The sequence below is a fragment of the Bacillus rossius genome, chromosome 1, assembly GCF_032445375.1.
Source record: "Bacillus rossius redtenbacheri isolate Brsri chromosome 1, Brsri_v3, whole genome shotgun sequence".
NCBI classification, from domain to species: Eukaryota; Metazoa; Arthropoda; class Insecta; order Phasmatodea; family Bacillidae; genus Bacillus; species Bacillus rossius.
In genome coordinates, this window is record NC_086330.1 from 309,264,012 (window position 1) to 309,291,153 (window position 27,142).

Consider the following 27,142-nt stretch of genomic DNA (forward strand, 5'->3'; position numbering starts at 1 on the left):
GGGTTTTAAATGGCATGGTTATGCTAAGTCACTAACAAATCCTCTAAGCTAACAAATTATGCATACCTGGCATGGTCGTAGAAGTCGGAGCTGTCTTCACTGTTGTCATCCATCATCCTGAGATACAAGTCTGATCTGGATCTGTAGTCTCGGGAATCCCTCCTCGTATCACGCGGTCCATTCCGTTCCCTACTGCGGTCATGGGAGTCACTTCTCGCCCGTCCATTTCTAGGAAGCCGTGGCGAACTCTCTCTGCTTCCATCATGATACAGATCTCTCCTGTCTCTGTCGTACCTGCCATCTACGGGAGCCCTCACGCCCCGCCTTTCCCTGTCGTACATCCTCTGAGCATCCACGTTCCTGATGCCTCGTCCACCTCTCGGCAGCCTTCGGTCGTCACTTCTCCTCCTCCCACGCACATCCTCGAACTCCCTCTCGTATCTGTCCTCTTCCCTGTCGTAACCCCCGTGCTCGTAATCCGCCCCCATTCGCCCTTGCCGCCTGTCTCTGAAACAAAAACAATTAAATTAGCAATGAGTAGCACAAAACATATTTATGTCAGTAAGTTTGAGATACACATCAGCACTTTAACCAGAGTGTAAATACCTCTTCACAACTAGCCATGGTATTCACTACCAGCCACTGACAAAATAAAAGAAAGTAATAATTTTACATGGTTGAGACAGATAATTAAATAGACAGCAGAACGTAATTTGAAGTAAGAAAGGTCAAAGCGTGAGTTTAAAACTTACATAATTTAACAACCCTACCTAGCAACATGTCAATAATGCAGATGAAAATTGTAAAGAAGCAATTCCTCACGGTGCACTAAATTTCATTTGTTTTAAAGTATGTGTAAGATAAAGAACTTATGCCCTAAAAGTATTTGCCCTAAGCATAAGATTTTGTCTGAAAATTTTCTTATCTCAAAAACCATCCACTCAGCAGTTTGCCCTCAACCTGGTAGTGTACAATTTGTGTTGTTGCTTGTCACTTCTGTTTATAATTGGTGGAACTTTACATGAAATCTTATAAAAATGTTTAGTTCAGTGTAAAGCTATTGGGATGCAGCACATGAGTGTTTCATTGGGCAAGAGCACATTTCCCACAGCAGAGAATCCAGGTAGAGTGGCTGGTTCTCAAACTACGTGACATATGTGGAGCTATCTCAATAACTCTGTATTATTTTCCATATTCAAAAGATGAATATATTTCATTTTCAACTTTCCACAACTAAAATACCTTGTGTTTATATATTGTTATAGTAATACACTTTGTGAGGAGTATTATCCCCACAGTCATGTGATTGTATTTGTTTTGAAGTTTTATTTTGTATTCCCATTCTCTATTCGAACATAATGTATTCTTTTGTGATTTCCAATTAACATAATTTTTATTCTTTGGTTTTTAATGTTATCTTAAAGATCTTGATGACCAACGAAAAGTCCCGTTTTTAATATGTCTAAAATTATATTCTGCATTACATTTTTATCTAATGGTTTACCAAGGTTTAATACTACTCACAGAAGTGTATTTTTGTGCTCTAAATTATAATGTAAAAATAATTTAAGTGTATTTGTATTGACTTTAATGTAGATATTAGTTTTGAAAGAACCATTCTGATTGGTTGAAAGATCTAGCAGCTGATAGCACATACCAACGACCTACGATTAGGAATAAACAGTTTGTTCTGAGCCTTTTGAGGAGCAATGATATTCATGTTTTTTTTTTTTTTTCGTGAACTAAGAATTGTTAGTAAAGGACAAAATAGTATATTTGATTCTAATCAAAGCTATTTATACTAAAATTGTAGAGGAATTAATGAAAAATTGTGTTACTGACAAATACTTTCACCTGAGCTACCAAGTGAAAGTTAAGTTTTCATTTAAAAATATAATCTTAAGGGGATTGGTGCAGGACAAAAAACAGTCATTCGTCAGAATTTGTTGGAAATGAGTTTAAGTGTTTTATAAATGCTTGTTTATTACTACTGTACGGCCAGCCAGCATGTATATAAGCTAGCGGGTGAGATTTGGCAAGTTAGTGGCGAGAGAGCTTCCGTGAGGGGAGGTTGTCGAAGATTGCAGCTCTGAGGCCTGCCATCTAGCGGGAATCTTTCGAAGGTCTTCCACAATATCGCCTTTCTCTCTCTCTCTCTGTCTCTCTCTCTATCTCTCTCTCTCTCTCTCTCCAACACGGACACCCAACCAGCTCTTATCTTCGCTTCCCATCTCGCCCTATCCTTCATTCTCGGATCAGGTAGCCGCCCTTCCCCGCGTAGACTTTCGTGTTACTCCAGGAAACCAAGACAACCTGTGAAAAATTTGTCCAAAGCTGAATTTTTGTACTGTGGTAGAGTTGACTATGCTTAATAACATACCGAAAGTTTACCGCTGTAGACCTTGTGCGTTATTACCGAAAATTTGCATTTAAGTCCTAGGTGACAGCAACTTGCATCAGTCCATTAAAATGCTACCCATTTATACAGTTTTTAATTTTGACTGTCCGTAAACTTACCAAAATAATCTAGAATCTTTAATAAACCCATTAATGTTATAAAAAATTTAAATTTTTAATATTTAAGATATGATATAAAGCGATTAATTCACGACATATATTTTTTTATCTTTGCCACCCAGATAAAAATACGATTTACATCAATTTTAAGAGCCCAATGCGAAAAAATGTCTAAATAAATGTTTTTAGTTATACTTTTAGCTTTAAGATAGTATATTTATAAAGAGTCTAGCATAATTAGTTGCCTCATTAAAGCTGCCCGAGCGTTGCAGTGTACTGCGGCCGTACTGATCTTTCACGGCCGGCGGGCTTTGAAACACGCTGCGTACTGCGACACTCAATAAACTTGGTCTTATTTAGGGATTACCCAAAATATATTTAATGCATATGATAGGGTGTATTCATGTTACATCTATTGAGATATACATATTCTTTTTTCTTATATGAATGATTTTTGATACAATAAAATTAACAATAAACAATTTCTGCTTGGAACTTGTAAATCAAAATTCTAGAGGACCTCTGGTTTTATATGTGTGTGTTTGTATTTTCTTACAAAAATTTTATTATTAAAAATTATTTTAATACCAAAAAATATAATAATTTTTTATTTATAATACATTATATTATTTTAGATCAGAACTGTGCAAAATTTTAATGTAGCCTATATTATAAAATATATATATTTAATTGTATGAAATTAGTTTACTACATAACAATTGAAGAAAACGATACACCGTAAATGTGCTTATTGAGTTTTGTCACTTTTATAACATAATTCGTGTGATAATATTATTTTCTTTCCAGAAAATAAATAAAACATAAGTTGTGTTGTAAAATGTATTGATAGAATTATATATTTAGTATTTTTTTTCGAAGTTAATTCATTGGAGTGCTGCACCTAGCTTACTTCGTTGAATTGCTAGTGGCAAAGAGCGGTGGTGGATGTTTTTGCAAGAGTTTGACCATATTTTATGACCCCAGCTGTGAGAGGGTGTTCGTCCCAGAAATCCTAACGGTCAAGGAAAATAGCCTTTCTCTGTAGTCACGTACGGGTCTGCTACTCGCGTAATATCGTCAGTTTATCACAACTTTCCGGGAAGTTCTATTGTTGTTATTTATTTATAATTTAGAAATTAAAGAGTCGATCATACTAATATTTTTACCTAAGCAAATCGCATTCTGGAAGATTTTTATCTACGTTTGCAGCAAAAATCACTTGCAGTTAGGAAACTTTTATTCTTTCAGAGTAAAATTCAGTCTGGAATTACCATACATTAAAAACCTTAGTTTTCTGGAGCAAAAAACGTCCCAGCACGAGCGACTTTAACACTGCTGCACACACACTACACAGCTTGAAATACATCAGTGGTCAGACTATTGTACCAGACACTCAAAATATACACATTTAAACCTTACAAAAAAAAAACACAGACAATATTTATGAAGTGATTTTGACGCTAAGCTCAACATATTTATGTAACATGTATAGTCAAATTTCTATAAAATAATATATATTTCTTACCTTTTATGATTTAAATTACCAATTTTATAATAGGACGTTTAAACTTTGAGGTGTTTATCACAGTTACCATGTAGGACATTCTTTTATATTACTTTGGTGCCATAATGAGAACCGGCTTAAAAAAAATTAAAGTTATTAAATTTACGAAACATTTTTGTGGATCATTGTGGAAATTATCATTAAGGACTCAACTGCTCATTATTGGTGTGATCACAAGGTTTCATCGGTAAACTTTTGACGTGTTACTAAGAAATGTTCATTCTACTACTGTACAAAATTTTTGCTTTGGGATAATTTTCCATGTATTAAAAATTTTTGTTTCTTAACAGCGAAATTCGTCCCGACCAGAGCCTACTTCGACAACCTCGCAGTAGTATACACTACGCGGCTCGGATCGCTTTAGTGGTCAGACTAATTGTATGAGACACTTAAAAAATATACCAATTTAAAGATGAATAAATATGCAACAACGTTTACTGTAAGCTACACCTTGGGCTCTTTAAGTTTATGTAAGATGTATTTATATTTCCTTAAAATTGAATGAAAGTTAATTCGTTAACTTTAATGATTTAAAAGGTCTATTTTATAGAAACATGTTTAAACTTTGTGCTTTTTATCACTATCCTCAGATGGGGCAATGTTTCTAGATTATTTTGGGTTCCATACTGACGGGCTACTCCATAAACTGCATTTGCAATATCCATTATTGTGGATCGTTGCAAAAATTGTCATTTTGGACTTAACTGCTCGTTTTTGGTGTGACGCACAAGGTTTGCGGCAGTACTTAAACTTTTGACGTGTTACTAAGAAATGTTCATTCTACTACTGTACAAATTTTCGGCTTTGGGATAATTTTCTATGTATTAAAAACCTTTGTTTCTTCACAGCGAAATTCGTCCCGACCCGAGCCTACTTCGGCAACCTCGCAGTAGTATACACTACGCTGCTCGGATCGCTTTACTGGTCAGACACATTGTACCAGGATCTCAACAAATAAACTAATTTAAAATTTAAGAACTAAATCGTGATCGTAAAATGGCCGCCACGGTGATTTGCGAATTTATGGAGAAAAAAAAGCAGTTAAAATCTTATGTAGTTTCCAAGAGACATTATTACATCACCAATCATCTAAAATAACAGGTTTACAAAATTTCAACATATTCAGTAACTAGTCAGATTTTCAAATGTGTTAGTATTAACAATCTGGACCATATCTAGTCGGTGAGGTCTGTATTGTTACAGATTATCTGTATTCTGGTATTTTGATTTTGAAGCTACTTAATGATTCGCTTTCAATGTCTATTAAAATATACCTAATATTAATTGCAGGAATATTTCTACTCGATTTCAAAATTATAATTCCTGAACATTTGTAGCGGACACATTTCAATGTAACACTTAGTGATTTTCGAGTTATGTTGAGGTTTCACATGCCACTTCGTGTACACGAGATGGCCCCTGCTCTGGTAACAATGAGTCATCACAACCGGTGCCGTCTGTACGAGCGTCTTCACAAGTTATCCTGAAAAATGTTCTTAAATATTAATTCAAGTGAATTCTTAAAATCCTACACACCTTATCTTAAGTGTCGTAAATGAATCGTTATATTTTGTAAATCCATATAATATAGGAGCCAACATGGCGCAAAGCGATGGACGCGATACGAATAATATTTTTTTTTTACCAACCACTGCATCAGTAAATATTTGTGGTTTCCATTCGCTATGAATTAAAGCATGTAACATGTGTACTGCTTCTTCAATTCGGCCACAGTTAAATGGGAGGCTCTGAATCACTGAAAACTCATCAACCAAATAAACGATGAATCACAGGCATTACAACAAACAGTTGTCACAAGTCAAGTAGCCAATGAGCAGGTGACATTTTTCGAGTCCGTAGAGGATTGTTGAGACTATCCTACAGGTCAATGGCAACGCGCCCTTACGTGCATGGTTAATGCCCCGCATGAGTAGAGTAAGCCTGAGAGACATCTAGGTCCTCATCTAACCGCGCACACTTAGATTTAACTCAGGATAGGGTAAAAAATATTTACTAATTTTGCAGTCCTAACAGTCACCAACGAATAGCCAGCAAAATACATAAATAAGCTCACGAATATTGTTCGTGAATGAAGGCGAAGCTGATACTTTGGAAACGTTACCAGCAGATATTAAATAATGTTTAACTATTATTTACGTAGCATACTTCTTAAAACTGCATTCATGTAAACTGATTTTGTGTGAGACTATGTTGAGTGTTTTCTGCTACACTTAGTTTTCTGAAAAAAGTCTATTGTGGCTTAATAAACTTGTTAACATTGATGCCTGTCATAAAAAAAATCCAAACGTAATTATAAGGATACATGTTGAGTATAGTTTATGAATGGTTTACGCATTGCTGAAAAAAAACATGTTTACAATTTTACACATCTTTTTGTTGTCGCATCGCGTCCATCTCGTTGTACATACGCAACTCTGAAAAATAAATATATGGTTAAAAAAGCTATAATAAAATAATCTCTTATCTTTCTTTATTCTTTTTTCTAAGCGCTCTAATGGCTTTCGATAGTTTTGTTCTTTTGTGTACTCTGCTTGGTGGAGGTTTCTTCTGCATTTTAATCCTGAATAAATCTTACGCTTGCAACAAAAAACATCTAGCTAAATAATAACAGAGAATAACCATTCAATTATACGCCGAGCTAAACCAAACACGTTCTCTTATCTACTGAAAATGAGTACGTTGGCCTTCATATCAGTTTCCCGCGAAATCCCGTCTCCCCTTCGTAAACAGCAGACAGCTGTGGCAGAGTGGGAACGAGCTGCAAAAAGTTTGGAAAACTGTCGCAAGGTGTCACTACTGTCCAGTGCGCTCCATAATTCCTCGTATCCGAGCTTGCACGCGGCTCAAATTTCTACAGCTACGTTTTTACTTTAGGTCCGACTGCAATAAGCTAAAGACTAAAATAAAGTCAATCATTCAGCCGACATATATGTAGGCGTTTGAATTACAAATGAAAACGCGAATGTTATTAAATTCGCAAATGAATATCACGCAATTTCGTAGCAGCTCATTATTTAAAATTCAAATTGTAAATACGTTAAATTAATAATGATTACAGATAAAATAATGGTCACAGTCATATCTCCCGTGTCTGAAAATTTATCTGCGAAAGTTTTACCACTGAATTCTTTATAGTTTTTTAATAAAGCTTGAATTTAAAAAATTTCCGAAAATCAGCAATAACTTAATTAAAATAAAAAAATAAAAAAATAAATTTTACATTAGAATGGTTCAAATCTTCTCTAGCAGCTGAATCATTAACAAATATATTGTTTTTTTTAATACGATGCTGGTGCACCAATCCCCTTAAGCTAACATCAGTAATTTGTGCGAAGATCAAGAGTGACATATGTGAAATCCGACTAGTTTTCATCGAGAACTTTGAGCAGATGCAGTGGAAGCTCATAGCATCCCTGTGGATTGTAAAGAAACTATTTACGCTGTACCCAAGCACTGTAGGTGAGACGTTGACCTGAGCAGAGGGCCAAAGTTGCAGTCCAAAGGAAGACCCCTTAATTCTGGTAACTCCTAAGGTGGCAACTGTGTTGGACAGTACCGACACCAAGAAATTAAAAAATTAAACCGTTTTATCACTGTGTACTTAAAATTGTGGTTTACATGCAAATCTGCAACTGATGCACCAATCAAAGATATTTACTTAATTCAATGGCAATCTGCCTACGATGATGAAGTGATTAGCTAGATTGGTCCAAGATAATGGTTCAGCACTCATGGTATTTAAGTCCAGAACTTGCACTCCTGTCTCTTTTCTCACTGATCCTGTCATCAGACAAAAAATAAAAACTTATTCTGAACATTAAACAACAAGGTTCACACTTAATCAAATCCCTTCCTCAAAGTGTTGCTGACCTGAGCATTTCACACTTCTTTCAAACAGCTGCTATAGACTAGACTTTTCTACATGCATCAATTAAAACTTGGACAGAGTTTGAATCATTCGAAGCTGCCGAAAATTTGTGAAAAACACATATTGTGTCAGTGACTGTGCAGAGCATAGTTTTGCTCTTATTCGCAATTCAATGCAACAAACAACAAAGGATCAATTTTTGAGAAGTATTGAAAATCATTTCAAATGCTGAACCACCACACCAACAGGTTCTTAAAATATAAATAATATATGACATACAACATGAATTGTATCTAATGCAATCGCATACTGTACTTACCTGTAATGACAGTCATTTAGTGATACTTTGGCACCCTTAAATTTTTTGTCTTGTTGCTTCATCACTTAGCCAAGTCTAGTGTCTCACAACCATTTGTATGCTGTATCCCTACTAATATAAATGTGTAAGTGCAGAGCAACAGATCGAAACAATTTTTTTTGCATATAGATAGTTTATTAGCCAGAGAATTATGAAATTCCATCCCTAAATAAGTGAAAAAGGACTATGTAAATTCAGTTTTATAATAGAAAATCATAGAAGGTAGGTCAGAGACACACAGACAGTGAGTTTGTGTCTTTTCTGTATGTCTGCCACATGGTCATATAGTAAGGTCTGGCAACTTCCTATCCTTCTCCTTGGCGAAACCCATTTGCTTAGTGAAACTCGCGGCTGCTAGCAAACTAAAAGCGCTAATAACAGTTTAGAACTTTGTCAATAAATGCAGTTGTTTTGAATTTGTAACGCGCTATCGTTTGGTGCGTCCGTCACGTCTTGCCTTGGGGTTATCTGCCTTACCACAAAATGAAGCTAAATTTTGTCAACCCAGTTTTGCTGATGCTTATGCCCTGAGATTGTGCAATCAATGAGGCTTTAAAATCCAAACTTCCCATTTTATAAGTGTATGTCCTGCAGACTTGAAACTCAGTAGTGATGTTCTTTATATTATGATTTGATTAGCCCCGGGCAACACCAAGTACTTCAGCTAGTATATGTGTAATTTTAACATTAGCTAACTACATACTTTCCTTTCAGGATGATTTAATATTGTGCAAATGAGCTAAAATTTTACACGAGAAAATATTTTAGTAAAAGAAAACTTCTTAGAGGGTTGAAGTGGTCGGTGCGCGTCACTTGAATTTCGCGCCGCGCGGCGGACTTCGGCGCTCCTTCCCTTCCTACTTTCCCCCTCCTATCTGCGTCCAGTGCTGTGTTTTGTCTTCCCCTCGTGAGGTGTCCGCGCATGCGCGTGGCGCCCTCTTGCTTAATTAAAACTAGGTGTAATGCCTTGAAGGTTCTTGTTGGTTAGCACACAGTCGGTGCTGGTCGTGACTTAAGCATGTAGTCTGATACTTGCTTTAGAGAGAGTGTGTGACAGCGGGGAGAATGCACGTAAGTGTTGTAAGGTGGTGACCCTTACAGTAATGTAAACGGTACTTGGTAATAGCTGTATTATAAATTCCATTTCGGCCGTCACCGTCTAAATTCAATTTGGCATTTATTGTTTTCCTTGATCGTTTTTGTATTAATACCATGCATAGTTTGTTTGACGTCTCTCCCCGTCTGGTCTACAGTCTTCGTTAGGACTTGTTTTTTCGTAATGAATTTAATGTATTAATATGTAAATTTTCCTTTTATATCATGCCTTATCATGCTTTACAGTAAGCTTATACCGCCTAGTGTAGGTTAGGCCGCGGTCGCCTGCATGTTCATTTGACGTTTTTGTATTCTCTAATGAGGCATGTTAGTGTTCTTTATCCTTGTGTGTAAGCGTTAATACTTAATTGTAAAATTTCTTATCAAGTTAATATTATGTATTCAATCAAGCATTTAATCCTAAAGAAAACATGGATATGTGTTCACGTATTTTGCCGTAGCATTTGTACCGCTAATTTTTCTTGCTATCAGTATTATTAAAAACCCAGTATTACTCTTGTATGTGAAAGAATGTTTTACGTGAGGCTTTTGCCCAGGATTAAACGACATGTATGTAAATTCATTCTTGCTAATTCAACCTTTGCATCCATCCTTGGCTATAATTGTTATATTACCTCTTTGAAAACCTTTTATTCAGCATAATTTATTCAGTATTTTTAGGATAGTGTTACACGCAGTTGAAGGTTCACGTGAATGTACTTCACCTGTTTACACTGTCCCATGAAGCTCATGGAAGCCTTCAACTGCGCAACTCTGCTGTGTTATGCTGACTATTAACGTTTTTGTTTTTCTCTTTTGTCTTGCATGCACCATGGGGTCACCGGTCACGGGATGGGTGTATCGTCTACGCCGTGACGAGCTGGTTCAAATCCTCTCCGAGGAGGGCGTTTCCTTCGAGGAGGGCGCTACTGTTGCTGTTTTGAGGAGCCTACTCGTCCAGCATGTTCGTAACTCCTGGGAATCAGCTGATGAGGTACCGTCTCGGCAGTTCCCACCCCCTTCTGGCCCCGCCTTGAACTCAAAATTTAATACAAAAATATTTTTTTCTAACCTTAAGCTTCTTCCTCGGCTTGATAGCTGCGAGCCACGAGCTGTTTTGGATTTTTTATGTGCGGCATCACGTCTTGAAGGGCTGAAATTAGTTAGTGAGGCAGAATTGTTAAAGGCCCTGCTGAGTCTTTGTGGAGCCGCATTTTTGCAATTACTTACTGACGCAATTACTCAGAATCTTTCTTTTGCTCAGTTCAAAAGCTCAGTTTTGCAATTTGCCTGTCCTCCACGTGTGCTTGAGAGCTGTAAACGTGACTTAGTATTTAGGTTTCAATTGCCTAACGAGCCCACTCTTCAGTTCATTAATTCCGTGGCCAATTATGCGGCCGTTCTTAATTTAAATCTCACGGAAACTGAGTTAGTACAAACTATATTAGGGAATGTCTCTCCGCTTGTGCTTCAACATAGCGCCATGCTTAGTCCTCCCACAACTTTGAATGCTTTACGCAAGTGGAGCTCTGAAGTGGAGAATCGCTTGCTCGCTGTTAGAAAATATAAGGAGGAATTCCCCATTTCATCTACATCGCGGTTTTATAAGCCTAAAAACTTAGAATTTCAGCCTGCTGTGAATGTTTATTCTCAGTCTGCTCGTGCTACGCGCGCGCCGCAGCTCGTTGATTGTGCGGTTAGTGTAACCGAGCCCCTTGTCGGCTCCGGCCGCGCTACCGACAGGCGCCCCTCCCACTAATGCGCCCGGCCTTAAGGCCAGCCGGTCTAGGTGTGCCAACTGCGGAAAGTTCGGTCACGCGGTGTCTGAGTGCACGCAGCCCGCTGTGAGCCGTGATTTACGCAAATGCTTTAGGTGCAACCGCGCAGGGCACTATAGGGATCAGTGTCCGGGAAACGGGCCCCGATCAGGGCGTATGAGCGGTCGCCGCGATCGTCGTCAGAGAAAAGCCGCCTTTCATAAATTTTACAATTTTGTTCATGTTAATTTGTTTAGTGATATTGTTCCGGCATTAGTGGATTCCGGAGCCACTCGTTCTTTGTTGAGTGCTGATTTTTTTGATTCCTTATGTAATAAATTTCCTGCATTGCGGAGCCGTGTGACTACGTGCCCTGACGTCATTATTTGTGTAGCTAACGGAGAAGTAGTACGCGCTCACATGACAGTTGAGCTTCACATTAAAATTGCCGGATTTTCCTGGAACTGGCATTTTTACATTATTCCTGGTTTGTGTCATTCACTTATCCTTGGTCTGGATTTTCTGGGGAAAACTCGTTGTTTGATTGACGTGGCTAATCAGCATCTTGTTTTTGGCTTTCGCCCTTCATTAAAAATTAAATTAATTCCGCAGAATGCCGCCCCTGAAGTCATGTCTTGTCCTGACATGAGTGACGTGACCTTCAGAGACTCTCTGATTTCGGACGTTTTCAGTCGTTATCCTGACGTAATAAATAGTCGTATAGGTAGGTGTGATGTATTGCCCTATAAGTTTTATTTAAAGGATCGCACGCCTGTTAAGGCCAAAGGCCACAGAGTATCACCCCCTAAACTACAAAAAATGAAGATTATTGTCGATCACCTCATGGAAGCTGGGGTCATTGCCCCATCTATTTCTGATTTTAGCTCGCCTACTTTTCTAGTTCCTAAAAAGGAGGCTGGAGAATTTCGCTTGGTTCACAACTTCAAATCTTTAAATGATAAGGTCATTCAGGACTCTTACGAATTACCGACGGTAGAGAGCGCTCTACAACACCTAGGAGAGGCAGCCATTTTTTCCGTCATCGATTTGAACGCCAGTTTCCATCAAATCCTCTTGCATCCTGATTGCCGTAAATACACCGCATTTTCTACCCCTTGGGGACAATTTCAGTTCAATAGGGTGCCCATGGGCGTTTCTTTTGGTAGTCAGGCCATGAGCCGCGTGCTGGACCATATTCTTTCTGATTTAAAGTATAAATTTGTCTTTAACTATATTGATGATATTATTGTTTATAGCGCTAGCTTAGACGAGCACAAACAACATCTAACTCAGGTGTTTGACCGTCTTCGAGCGGCTGGGTTAACTGTTAATCCTGACAAACTTCGTTTGGCCCAGGACCATGTTAAGTTCCTTGGTTACATTATTTCTAAGGGAAAGCTCATTATGGACCCTGACAAGGTTTTACCCATAGTTAATTTTCCGCCCCCTAAAAACGTCAAAGGAATTCAGAGATTCCTAGGCATGACAGGTTACTATGCACGCTTTATACCGGACTATGCTGCGGTTTGTGGTCCGTTGAATAAGTTGCGCAAGAAAAACACAGCCTTTGAATGGGGTGACGCGCAACAGAAAGCCTTTGATAATCTTAAGGCCCTTGTCTCTTCTCCTCCCGTTTTGATCCTTCCGGATTTTCAGCGTAGGTTCGCACTTCAGGTCGATGCGTCTAGTATTGCTCTAGGAGCCGTCCTAGGTCACCTCGAAAATGATAGATTACGTCCCATAGCTTATGCTAGCCGATCGTTGACAGACGGAGAAAGGCGTCTCGGCGTGTATGAGAAGGAGGCGCTTGCATGCTTGTTCGGCGTTGAGAAGTTCGCCTCGTACCTGGACTGTCAGGAATTTGACCTGTACACTGACAATCAGGCACTTAGCTGGTTATTTAACCACCCTAACCAGCTAGGGAAATTAGGGCGCTGGGTGTTACGGCTGTCCCGCTTTAACTTTAAGCTACACCATCTTAAGGGTAGTGACAATGTGGTCGCTGACACGTTGTCACGGATGTTTACCCCTGAGGAGTTTGACACCAGTGCCTTGCCAGTATCCTGTTCTGAGCCGATTAGTGCCGCGGTGTGCAAGGTCTTCCCAGAGTCTTTTCTTAGTATCCGTGATTGTCAGAAGGATGACCCGCTGTGCGTTCGCATACGCAGGGATTTGCATCATGGCACTGTTACGCCCTACGTAGAGGAACAAGGTGTAATTTATTACACAGGGAAATCAGGCAAGCAGAGGAAGGCAGTGGTCCCTGCCTCCCTTCGTCCGATGGTTCTTAAATACTTTCATGACTCATTGTTGGGTGCTCACTTGGGTATCGAAAAAACGTTCCGCCGCATCAGCGCGCATCTGGCATGGCCCGAACTACGTGCAGACGTGCGTCACCACGTGAGGTCCTGTGTTGACTGCCAGGTTTCTAAACCTCCGCAATGTGCCAAGGTTGGCCTGTATTGTGCGGATCCCCCGGTTGCTCCATGGCACGTTCTGCATATGGATATTTTTGGCCCCCTTACACGCTCCAAAAAGGGAAATATTTGCATTCTAGTGGTTCTGGACATCTTTTCCAAATTTGTGTTACTACTCCCCTTAAAAAATATGAAGGCGACTAGTATTGTTAAAGCCTTAAGAGAGCAAGTGTGGAAATTTTTTGGTGCTCCTGCTATGATAACCTGTGATAATGCCCGTTACTTCCGGTCTGTATTATTTAAGGATATGTGTTTTGAATGGGCTATTAAACCCATTTACAGTAGTCCCTATTGCCCCCAGGGTAATCAGTCTGAACGTGTAAACAAGGTGCTTAAAGCCACTCTAACTGCTTATTACAGGGATGACCAGTCATTGTGGGACAGTGACCTTGAATTCATCAACGTGGCGTTTAATTCTGCTGTCCATATGGCGACAGGGTTTCCCCCTTCCATCCCCTTCATGGGCCGTGAGTTGACCCATCCTTTGCTTAACTCCTGGGGACTGCCGCCTCTGGAACTCGCGTCTGACAGTGATTCCCTGGAGGCCATGCTTGACGATGTGAGTTGTAATCTTAAGAAGGCCCGCGAGGCTGTAGCCGCCTCTTATAATGCTACGCGGAGACCACATGGTTTTGCTGTTAATGACTTGGTTCTCTTAAAGAATTTTAAATTGCCAAAACTGGCTGATAATGTTAATTCAAAATTGATTTCTGCTTTTGTTGGGCCATTTGTGATTGATAGATTTTTGGGAGACAACACGGTCCTATTGCGTAACCCTTCTGGTTCTAGAAAATATAAAAAGGCCCATGTGGGTCAATTAAAGAAATTTCATCAATAATTTTTTTTTTCCTTTTTTTGGACTTAGTTTTTTTTGTTGTTGTTTGGGTGTTCGTGTTTCCTTCTCTTTTTTTTTTTCCTTTCCTCCCACCGATGCTCCCGCCACGCCCAGAAGAGGACTTCGCGCCGCAGCGCACCCGACGCTCCTCGCCCTGCCCGAGATAGCGTGACCGCAGCCGCCCGCCGGGTTCGTCGTGTCTGCGAGGTCACTTGCTTGCTGGGACGTTGGTCGCCGTCACGTCACCGATGAGGAGCGGTGGCATGGAGTCGCCGCCGTCTCCTGCCTGTGAGGGGCCGTGACGCGTGCGGAGACTGACTCTCCTGCAGCGGCCGCTTCGGATGGCCCTGCCTGCCAGGCGTCGAGCGTGGGCAGGCGGTGGGGACGCCCGCCGTTCTTGCCCTGGTGTCGCGCTGGGGGAAGGCATGCTGTTCCTGCTACTCTGGGATGAAGAAGATGCTGTTCGAAATTGAATTTATTAGGGACGTCCCGTACTCTAAACTTTCTCTTCAACGCTGAAGAGTCTTTATTTCAGTGGAAACGCTGAAGAGTCTTTATTTCAGTGGAAACGCTGAAGACTCTTTATTTCTGTGGATACACTGATAATCCTTACTTGGTGTCCTACACGGAAACTATGCCAGTCATGAACTCACTTCAAGAAATTGCTAGTTAGAAACATTGTTTGTATTCGTATACACAGAGAAATGTGTTGAACTTACTTCAAGAAATCATCAGTTAGATATCAAGAAATTGTTATTTAGAAACATTGTTTGTATTTGTACACACATGGAATTGTGTTGGCTTGACATTTGAGTTACTTCAAGAGTTGTGACCGGACCTGCAGTTCCTCGTGTCCTTGTGACTTGGTTGGCGAGGCTCGCGGTTGCGTTCGTCAAGGGTGGGGGAGTTGAAGTGGTCGGTGCGCGTCACTTGAATTTCGCGCCGCGCGGCGGACTTCGGCGCTCCTTCCCTTCCTACTTTCCCCCTCCTATCTGCGTCCAGTGCTGTGTTTTGTCTTCCCCTCGTGAGGTGTCCGCGCATGCGCGTGGCGCCCTCTTGCTTAATTAAAACTAGGTGTAATGCCTTGAAGGTTCTTGTTGGTTAGCACACAGTCGGTGCTGGTCGTGACTTAAGCATGTAGTCTGATACTTGCTTTAGAGAGAGTGTGTGACAGCGGGGAGAATGCACGTAAGTGTTGTAAGGTGGTGACCCTTACAGTAATGTAAACGGTACTTGGTAATAGCTGTATTATAAATTCCATTTCGGCCGTCACCGTCTAAATTCAATTTGGCATTTATTGTTTTCCTTGATCGTTTTTGTATTAATACCATGCATAGTTTGTTTGACGTCTCTCCCCGTCTGGTCTACAGTCTTCGTTAGGACTTGTTTTTTCGTAATGAATTTAATGTATTAATATGTAAATTTTCCTTTTATATCATGCCTTATCATGCTTTACAGTAAGCTTATACCGCCTAGTGTAGGTTAGGCCGCGGTCGCCTGCATGTTCATTTGACGTTTTTGTATTCTCTAATGAGGCATGTTAGTGTTCTTTATCCTTGTGTGTAAGCGTTAATACTTAATTGTAAAATTTCTTATCAAGTTAATATTATGTATTCAATCAAGCATTTAATCCTAAAGAAAACATGGATATGTGTTCACGTATTTTGCCGTAGCATTTGTACCGCTAATTTTTCTTGCTATCAGTATTATTAAAAACCCAGTATTACTCTTGTATGTGAAAGAATGTTTTACGTGAGGCTTTTGCCCAGGATTAAACGACATGTATGTAAATTCATTCTTGCTAATTCAACCTTTGCATCCATCCTTGGCTATAATTGTTATATTACCTCTTTGAAAACCTTTTATTCAGCATAATTTATTCAGTATTTTTAGGATAGTGTTACACGCAGTTGAAGGTTCACGTGAATGTACTTCACCTGTTTACACTGTCCCATGAAGCTCATGGAAGCCTTCAGGGTGAGAGTTGACATTTTAAAACTTTTGTGTTCAAAGCACTGTGCCAACTATCTCTCTCTCTACCTACCTCTACCTACCTCTCTCTCTCTCTCTACCTCTACCTACCTCACTACCTACCTCTCTAAATCTACCTACCTCTCTACCTACCTACCTACCTCTACCTACCTACCTCTCTACCTTTACCTACCTCTCTACCTACCTACCTACCTACCTCCCTCCCTCCCTCCCTCCCTCTATCTCTCCTTCTCTCTCTCTCTCTCTACCTACCTACCTCTCTCTCTACCTACCTACCTCTCTCTCTACCTACCTACCTACCTCTCTACCTTTACCTACCTACCTCTCTACCTCTACCTACCTCTCTACCTTTACCTACCTACCTACCTCTCTACCTCTACCTACCTCTCTACCTTTACCTACCTACCTACCTCTCTCTCTCTACCTACCTCTCTCTCTACCTACCTACCTCTCTCTCTACCTACCTACCTACCTAATTCCTTATCTCTCTCTACCTACCTCTCTCTCTCTATACCTACCTACCTCCCTCTTTCTCTATACTTACCTACCTCCCTCTCTCTCTATACATACCTACCTCCCTCTTTCTGTATACCTACCTACCTCCCTCCCTCTCTCTCTCTCTACATCTCTCTACCTACCTCCCTCTCTCTCTCTACATCTCTCTACCTACCTATCTCTCTCCCTCTACATCTCTCTACCTACCCCTCTCTCTCTACATCTCTCTACCTACCTCTCTCTCTCTCTACATCTCTCTCTCACTCTACCTTGCTCTCGCTCTCTCTCTCTTTGTGTTTTTGTGACAGTCCCAATTTTGGTTCCTTCAATAAATTGTTTTGGCCTTTCAAATCAATAACATTAAATATTTCCCCACTTCATATAATCATCTATTATACTTTGTTATTGTTGTGCTGATGACAAACTATCAAACATGTCTGTGCTTTGTGAAACCAACAGACATATCCATATGCTAATGTATACATGGCATTGAAGAACAAGACAACTAGAATCTCAAACATCATTGGCCTAGACCTATTTATGATGACTTTACATTTAATATCACCTGTGTTAAGCATTTTTGTTTGTAAATAAAAACCACCTTGAATTAAATAACTTATATCAATTATATTTTTACAGCAATACTTTCTTAATAGTTGCAAAAAATCACCATTTAATGATTTTTTGATATCAGCAAAATACAGCCTTCAAAATTCTAATGATAGTTTCTGTAATTACAAGCTCTTTACTCAACAAAAGCTTTGTTTCTTGCCCTAACTACCCATCAAACTGGCAATGCAGAGTACCTACACCATTCTGTTTTGCATCCTTTCAGCCGAAACTTCAAAGTAATGTTTCGTATGTCAAATACAATTATTTGGAAGGAAAAAATAGAAATCAATTGTATCAGTAACTCAAGATAGAATAATATTAGGCATGTGCGAAGCATCGATGGTACAATCAAATTTGAAGTTTTTTTAATATTCGATAACACTTTGAAATGATATGAACTATTCGCATTAAACGAAGCTTCATATCATTCAAGTTTTTACATCGCCAGGGTGTCCACAAGGAAAAAATATTTCGTACCAACTTAAGCGAGAAAAAAGTACTAGATTTGAAAAAAAGTCCTAAATTATAATTTGTTATGGTTTTAACAATTTAGTAAGTTATTATGAAATTGCAATGCTCTAACTTAAATATCACACCACACACACACATAAATTCCATAGTTTTTAAAAATAATTATGCTTAATAATAAAATATATTGGAGTTACTGTAATATTATTATATTAAAGAAAAAAAGTACTAGATCTGAGCATAAATGTACTAGACCACTAAAAAACTTATAAAAGTACTAGATCTAGTACGAAAGTAATGTCGCACGTGCGATTTATTTTCTGTTAACTTTGGAAGATCGACCTCTCGCACGAGTGTGACTTCATAAGCGATTAATCTAAAGAGTTACGTAACCTATTGCAGCTTTGTCGCATACTGGGCTTATTAATTTCGTCTAACGAAATTATAAATGGATAAAGGCGTAGAGGGATGATTCCAATCTAAAGAAATACAGTCAAAATGAAAAAAAAACATAGTGCAATATGGAATTTTTTCACAGATGTTGGCAATTGTTTCGTACAATGCGATAAATGCAAACAATTGTTCAAATGCCTGCGTGGTAGGTTATGTTACAATAATAATTCTATTGTTTTTATAATGTGTAGGTTGTACACTGCGATATAATTTATTATACGCGTGGTAATAACTGTTCTCCGATTGTAATTCAATATCCAGCAGTAAAAAGGACAAAGTAAAACGCAAATATGTCACATTGCGACCATTCTTGAAATGTATTTTTTTCGTTCGTTTTCTTATGCCTTCAAACTAATAACGTTTCATTTTGACTACTTTAGACAAGATTTTTGTCGTAACGTTCATAATAACGTTTTTGCGGGGATTTTTGGAGCCATGACGAAGTAATTTGCTACAAAAGAGTGTTAATGTGTGTGTGGTAGATTTATATTGTTTAGATAGCGAATTTGGAAATTTTAGTATCTTTCTACAATACCGAATTTTCCACAAAACACGTATCGCAATTATCGCTAGTTTTTAGTTGTTTTGAGTAGTAGTTTGATGCGGATGAGAAAATAGCAAATATTATTAGACTTTAGTGATCTGTGGAATAAATAATTATTCTGGTTTTGGTGTTTTTCTAATACTGTTAGAACTATACCAAAAAATTAAAAATACAGAAAATGGTATTTTTGAGCAGGCTACTATTTGTTCTTAAAACCACAAAAAGTATTTATAATGTTGCTAACCTAATTTAACAAACAATTAATGCCAACTGACAGTATCTTAATTTGTAGCTAAGCTTACCTAACCAATGGTTAAAGCATTTAAACAATAGGGCCTATTTTACATGTAGTTAACACCCTAACCACCCAATCAAATGATTTAGAATAAATTAAATGTAGCTAAGCTAAGCTTACCTAACCAAATGTTACAAGAACTGCAAACGACCGATTAACAACTTAAAATGCTGCAATGCAGTTTACCAGTCATAAACTAAAATGATAGGAACTCAAAAATAAAATTATCATAATGTTGTTTTTCAGAAGAATACCTATTCTAGAATATTGCAATATTTTTAATTGCCATCGGAGGGCAGTTTCGTTATTACAGATGATTTACATTTAAAACATGAAAACAGTTGAATGCCTTTTGTTTAAATATTTAAAATATAACCTTTTCTATTTTAAAAACACATCTAGTAAATTTTAAATGTTATGTTGATTTTACAATTGAAATCATTTACTCACGAAAATGACTATGACTTATCAAAAAAATATATATATATTTCTTGTAGGCACTACAACAACACTCCAGAACCATTTGGAGGCAAAACACACAGTGTTGTACAAGTAGCTATTGAAAGATAAAGAAAAAAATTCATGAACTTGAAGAAACTTCTACAAAGAAAAAACCACAATTGCTGCAGTCTACTTTATAGACTATGTTCAGAAGTACGCAGAAGATGTCACCAACAGGTCCTAAAGCACAAAGTATTACAAAACAAATTACCAAAATGTTGCCAACAGAACATTTGCCTAATGAGTTTGTAGAAGGGCGTGGGTTTCAAGAGTTAATGGTACACAAAAATGTTGCACCTACATATACAGTACCATATATAGTCCATCCACGGTAACCTCCTACTTTTTTAAACGAACCTTTGAAAAAACACACCAGGATGCAGCATGTTTGGTTCGTTTGCAAAAATACTTTCCATCATATGCATATTAAACATGCATTAACACTAAATTACCGTATAATGATGTTAAATAAAATTTTACAAAAAAAGTAACTATCTATGTACAATATTATTAATATTAATGATCTCGCATGTGTGTAAATGAAACAGTGAGAGAAGTGGTGTGTTGGCAATGATTAGAACGAAATAGTTCCATAGCCAAAATATATATTTTTTGACTTTCCGCGTGTATTTAAGAATTTGTTTGGGTATTTGTTAAGTTTGAACATTTTTTTAAATCTCTGGTGAAATAAAAACGTTATGTTAACGGTAAAAAAATATTACGTGCCGAAACCGTGGTCGCGCATTAATAATGTTAATAGTCACTTGTTTGTTTTCTCTTTCAGCCGTTTGTTTGCAGTTACGCCATATTGCAGTGTGTTTTAATATATTACTGACCGTGAAATAACGTACAGTTTGTGTTTCAGGATTTTGTGTTAATATTGTGTATTTTAACTTTGTTATATTATTTATTATCTACTATTGTAATGATGGAATTTGTTATCGTTTTGATATTTTGTGTGGTTCTTGTGATTGCTGTAATGGTAATTGGTTCCGGGATGGGGAAAGCTACTTCTTCGCAGCGTCAGATGGACATCATTAACGTCGCTCAGAACTTATATGTTTTAATTAGGAAAGGCGACTTGAAGAAATGTGACGTTACGCAGACGACCGCGTTTCTTCTCAACATCGCAAAGTCAACTGTTCTCAAGTAAGTAGGCTTTTTTCGTTTTCATGCACGTAAAAAAAATATCGACTGTGTCCTAAGTATTGTCGGCCTGTGTTTTAACTCACGAGGTTTTTTGTGTTTTATTTCCAATTTATAATTTTTGGTGTGAGACAACACCGCCATGTGGCGTCTCTGTTGAAAAGTTAACCTAAAATCATATTAGGCCTACTCAGATCCTAACAATAACAATATAGGCACTTTCAAGTATTTTTATGGGTGTGATACACGTTTGTTTATAACGATGTTTATAAACTTTATGATAGGTTTAACTATAACATAAGGGAGTGATTTTATAATTTGCATTTAATTAGTTTTTCATCTGTTTGGGAGATCACAAAATAAATAAAAAAACACTTCATTAATTTCGTGGACAAAGTCTGTCATGTTTCCATTTAGTGACCACAAAGCAAATATTTGTGACAAAATGCCATATTTGGAACACTGCCTAACTGCGTATTGTGAACGGGTCCCCGGAAAAGTGTTATGACAAATGTTTTTTTTTTTGGTTAGGTACTACAAGAAAGACATTGAAGAAGTTTCAACACCAGGAAAAAAGAGGAAAAAAAGGCCACAGGAAGGAAAGTCACTTGACACAGTCGATGCAGTAAATGCAATCAGGAATGCAATTTACAGGATGTACGCTGAAGGTAAAAATTTGATACTGAAGAGTAGTTTCAATATCACTGGGGTAGGCCCTACTTAATTGTATTCATTTCATATATCCATATGCAGATTGACCGGTTCAGTTTTTTTCCCGATATAATCTGTCCTTTAAAAATACTTAACATTTTTGGGTGGTTTGTTAGGTTTCTTTATTGATATGGTATTGATATATAGAATATTGTGCAACATATGAAATAGGTACACGTCCTTTTAAGGTTAGGTTAAAGATAGAAAGAAAATTGTTACATTCTAAAACTACAAGTAATGTTTATATCGTTATACACAGTATACATATTAAATAACCTCAACTTTTATGATGTATCAGAAGGTTAAATAATGACTATTTCCAGTATCAATAATATCCAGTTGTGCGCTTTAGCAGTAATTGGTTACAAATTAGTGAGTTGTGGTCTAAGCAAGCATGGTTATTAAAAAAAAATTGGGATACTTAATTGGCTAAATTGTACTGTGTGGCAGGGTCCAGTACAATATATATTCTATTGCAAAATAGTGTCATGCCCCGCCTAACCCTTTAGAAAATATAGGGGTATTGTTATTTTATAAACAATAGGCCTACTTAATTGTAATGAAGTATCATATGAAAACACAACTTAGCCAGACAAACTGTGTGTTAGTGTATGAAGTAACAGAAGGTTATAAAACAGTAAAAGTTTAGTATCGCGTATCCAATTCGATACATTGATCCTGATCGCATGATCCTGCAAATATTGATCCTGTGATTGATGATGCTTGCTTTTCTAATTTATTACGTTTTAAAAATCCTGTACAAAACCAAAACTAAAAACCTGTGATATAGTAATGAGTTATGATTTAAAGTTGAATAATAATGAAAATATATATGTTTTATTAAACTTATGATAATTATTCTTGCTATACCACAATATTTGATTATGTTCAGGATCTTTGATCTGAATAAATGAAAAAAAACATGCACCACACGATCAATAGGATGTACAGGTTCATGCATAAAGATCTAGGGATCACATGGGATACACGATACAAAACATTTACCTATAACACAGTGTAGAGCTTGTAACTTATTGATTGCTAAATTGAATGCTGAAATACTAATATTTTACACAACTTCAATACAAACGCGCAATATAATCGTCATATCATTGCAGACAAAAATACTGCAATGTAGAATTCCTCTAAGCAAACTACAAAATTTAAATTAATTTAAAAGTATTTTTGAAATGTAAGTTTATTAAAACTATTTAATAAATGTAAATTGTGCACTTAAATTATCTTCTACGGGGTTGTGGTTTCGCTTAGTTTTGTGTACCTCTGTTATTTCATGTATTGTTAATGTATGCAATAAATTTACAGGTTTGAATGTTACAGTCGACACCATTTTGAAAGAAATCAGGGAAAGACAAATAGATTATTATGGTGGAAGATCAAGTCTTCATAAATTGTTAAAGAAGATGGGATTTTCATGGACAACTGTTGATGGACGAAAAGCTTTGATAGAGAATGAAAACATAGTATTGCAGCGAATAGATTTCTTGAGAAAGTATAAAGAAGAAAAAGAAAGAGGTGCCAATTTCATATTTGTTGATGAAACATGGATTTTCCAGAGAGGCAAGGCATTAATTTATTTGAAAATTTGTTCTGTGGTCCAATACAAAGTATTTCATTTCCATTTCATATATTTTTCAGGAACTGTATCAAAGTCATGGCAGGACAAGAGTCTACAATCTGCGAAGAGACGTACTGTTGGAGATGGTAAAAGGTTTATTGTTGTTAATGCTGGAGGGCGCACTGGCTTTGTGCCAGGAGCAGGATTACTTTTTGTTTCAGGTCAGAAGACTGCAGACTACCATGGCGAGATGAATGGGGAAACTTTCTTGATGTGGTTTGAAGACATGTTGGTGCATCTTGAGGAACCCAGTGTCATCATAATGGACAATGCTTCATATCACAGCACCCAGGTATGTGCAATGGTAAAGCAGTGTCTTTTTATTGCTCAAATTGTAATGTGAAAAATTTACATGTGTTTATTATTGTGTATAAGTACGAATATTCGAGACTAATACATTTTGCCAGCAATAATTGTTATCTTAATAGTATGCCTACACTACATTTTTATAAACTATAATGTTTGAGCTGAAATTGATTACACACACACACACACACAGATATATATATATATATATATATATATATATATATAATGTAATTGAATTACATCGTAGTGCAAACTAATTTAGTAGAGGGTTTGAAATACCAAATAAATTTTTTTTATTGCAAATAGCATTTGAAAATGACATAATTACTTGTTTGGTAAAAGGACCCACTTTATGAATGCTCTGTTGCCCTACTTAATAAATTAAAATAATATTTTCAAAAAAATTTCTAGTCACTAAACTAACATGCTTTGTTAAATTTAGAAATTCATTACGACAATATGCCAAAACACATGTTTGCTTTGCATAAGTACAGTAGAACCCTGTTATAATTTGTTTTTAAGGGGCTACAAGAAAAAAAAACATAAGCAGGAAATTCAATTTAGTACTTTTTAGTGTGGATTTATTGCCAATGGACTCAACAAGCTGCATAAAGATATATTTGATGCTCCAATTTGCTTGTAGCAAGCCAAAAACAATTTTTCTTTAACATCATGGTGCTTCCAGCTTCTATCTGCTTTGTCTTTACTTACACATTGTCTCATTGCTGTAAAATTGTCTCATTTCTGTATAATTGTCATAATTCACGACAGTGTTTACAGTGGAAATGCTTAAGTCCAGTTCTTTTGCCACTTGAACATGTGATTTAAGTGAATACATTTGAAAACACACAGAATGGCTAAAAATTTATGAATTTATTTGTTTTCCAAGGGTGTCAACAGGCAGTTAACTGCTAACATACACATATACATAGACAGTATAGACAAAGGCTTTTAATTTTTTTCGTCTTCTAAAATTTTATGAAGTGAACATTACAAGCACGAAACGCATAATTTGTGAAACATTATATCCAGGAATTAAATACATTGTCCTTATAGGGAAAATATTGGACTTGAAAAATAATACATTATAGGCAGGAAAACTTTATAAGCAGTAAAATTGTAACAGGGTTCTACTGTCATGAATTCTTATCAGCTACTTGAGTATTTAGTTAAATGTTGGCATAACGTAGGTTGAGAAAACACCTACAACGAACTGGACCAAGGATGCACTGATCGCGTGGCTGGAGAAGAATGAGATAAAACATGAAAATAATTTGTTGAAAGTGGAGCTGCTGAGAATAGCTAAACAAAACAAGCCCCGAATACGGTATATTATTTCGTTTTTTTTACAGCATTTCTTTAAAAGTGAGATAGTTGCAAAAAATTACGTATACGCCTTGTTCTAACACACTTTTCAGATATGAGGTAGACGAGTTGGCTCGTAACTATGGCCACGAAATTCTACGACTCCCACCCTATCACTGCCACTATAATGCAATCGAACTAGTTTGGGCTCAATGTAAACACCATTACAATAGTAACGTGGGGCGGGCCAAGAGATTTGACAATGATGCAGTTGCAGCCATCTGGAAAGAGGCTCTTGATGCTTCCACACCAGAGAGGTATTTTCATGTTGCATGACCAATGGGGTATTCCTTTTGAAGTAGAAATTGTTTTATTTTCCTGTAGAACATTCCTCAAGCTTCAGCAAAACCCTTACCATACATTTTTACATAATACGTAAGTATTGTTGCCTAGCAGCCTGGTCCTACCATTCCTTTTGATAACTTTGTGTGCTAGTGTGTGTATAGTGTGATTATCATTTTGTGTATATTCATATACCAGTAATACAGTTTTAAAACAATTGGTAAAAATAAGTGGTTTGAATTTGTGTAGTTGTCGTTTTGAAAATGTGTTGCATGTATGTGTTTGTGTTTGTAATTTTATTCCCATGTGATTCATACATATCTGTGTAGTTTCTAGATCTAACAGTGGTGACTTATTTGCAAGGTTTTTTTTTTTTGTAATTGCAGTCCATTTGCAATTGTTTCATTTCCATAAATAGTTTTGTATTTATTAGTAATTGTGATATTACTTTCTGTTATGCTTAATCTTGTGTCAATGACTTTAAAGTTATGGTGGGTTCAGTGCTGTAGGCAGATTTCAATATTCAGATAAAATTTCAACGTAGAGAATTTTAAATATTTTCATCTAGCGAACTTGAATAGGTATTTACACATGTAGTTCTTGCACATTAGTATTTTCAAAAGTTATGTTATTATAGTGAAATACATATACAGTAAATCATCAAAACTATTCAAAAAATTAAATTTTCGCTATATCTCACTGTTTTTGTCTGGGACAAATTTTAACCAAAAACAAACACAAAACTTATGAAATAAATATTTTATCATATGCATTCTAAGCCTTTATTGATAACATAGAAAATATTTACAGCTTTATTATATCTTGAATAAACCACTATAAATTTTTTTTTCCAGATAACATAAAACAAAACATGTTACTTCAAGTATTAAATAATAGCTTTGATAGTTGAGGAAAACACATTAAATGAGTTTTGTTGTGTTTAAAAATAGTTTCTTGTGGAGTGAGTTCAAAATTGTATGTAATAAAGAGCATGCCATGCATTGTTTACTATGCCGTTTTGACAGAAACAAACATATTTTGTTATAGAGTGGTTTTTGCTATAAACAGGTCATTTATATAGAGGTTTTACTGTATACATTAATTTTTTTAGATGGGCGAGGTGTGTGGATCACGTGGAGAAGCTAATTCAAGCAGACTGGGAGAGAGAAGTCCACATAGACAGCGGCACCATTCCTCCACTCATCATCCACCTCGGCAAGGATAGTTCAAGTGAAGACAGTGACAGCGAAGAATTTGAGGTTACGACACAGCAAGTAGATGGAGACAGTGAAGTACTGGCAGTTCCTCTTGATGATTTACCCGGGTGTTCTTATTGAGGTCTGTATGTAATAAACACCTGGGCAACTGTAAGTATTGGGGTTTGAAACATTTTTTTTTCTTTTATGCATTCCCATTAAGTATGTTGATTACTGGAACTTTATGTATTAACTTTATATTACACATATTATGATAAATTTATAATAAATTTCATTTCTGGATTCGTATAGGTGTATGTGAAACATTTTATTTTGTTGTGTGTCTTCATTTTTCAGTGAACTTACTTGGAAAACAAAAAGCCAGTCCCCATCCAGGGCCACAAATAAATAATGCATATAAGTGGTATAGAAATTACTGTCAATTCTTTACCACAATTTTACTGTTCATAAAATTATGATTTTGTCTAATAAGTATACTCAGGAAAATGTATATAACCATATTTTTATTTGTGGCCTTAACCGGCAAAATGGTAGGAGTTTACTAAATAAAAGAAGAAAATTCATTTTTAAATGTTTTCATCTGAATTTGTTAATTTTATTAAACCTTCAATCCTTAGTCTTTTC

The 27,142-nt window shown here is 37.0% G+C and overlaps 1 protein-coding gene and 1 long non-coding RNA gene across 4 annotated transcripts in view; one reads left to right on the forward strand and one right to left on the reverse strand.

Annotated features, from left to right (window-relative positions):
- Positions 1-27,142, reverse strand: part of LOC134527889 (RNA-binding protein 5-like) — a 200,435-nt gene that overhangs the window by 153,903 nt on the left and 19,390 nt on the right. For both annotated transcript variants that reach the window (XM_063360892.1, XM_063360891.1), the window contains exon 4: positions 67-507. In XM_063360892.1, the coding sequence (XP_063216962.1) occupies positions 67-507 (441 nt within the window). The remainder of the gene's footprint in view (positions 1-66; positions 508-27,142) is intronic.
- LOC134527891 (uncharacterized) lies at positions 21,652-26,749 on the forward strand. 2 transcript variants are annotated; one of them, XR_010074307.1, is made up of 4 exons: positions 21,652-21,666; positions 23,033-23,242; positions 23,366-23,637; positions 26,413-26,749. It is a non-coding gene; the product is annotated as an uncharacterized LOC134527891 (long non-coding RNA). The 2 variants fall into 2 exon arrangements; XR_010074308.1 differs by lacking the exons at positions 21,652-21,666; positions 23,033-23,242 and having other exon boundaries at positions 23,301-23,431; positions 23,507-23,637; positions 26,413-26,734.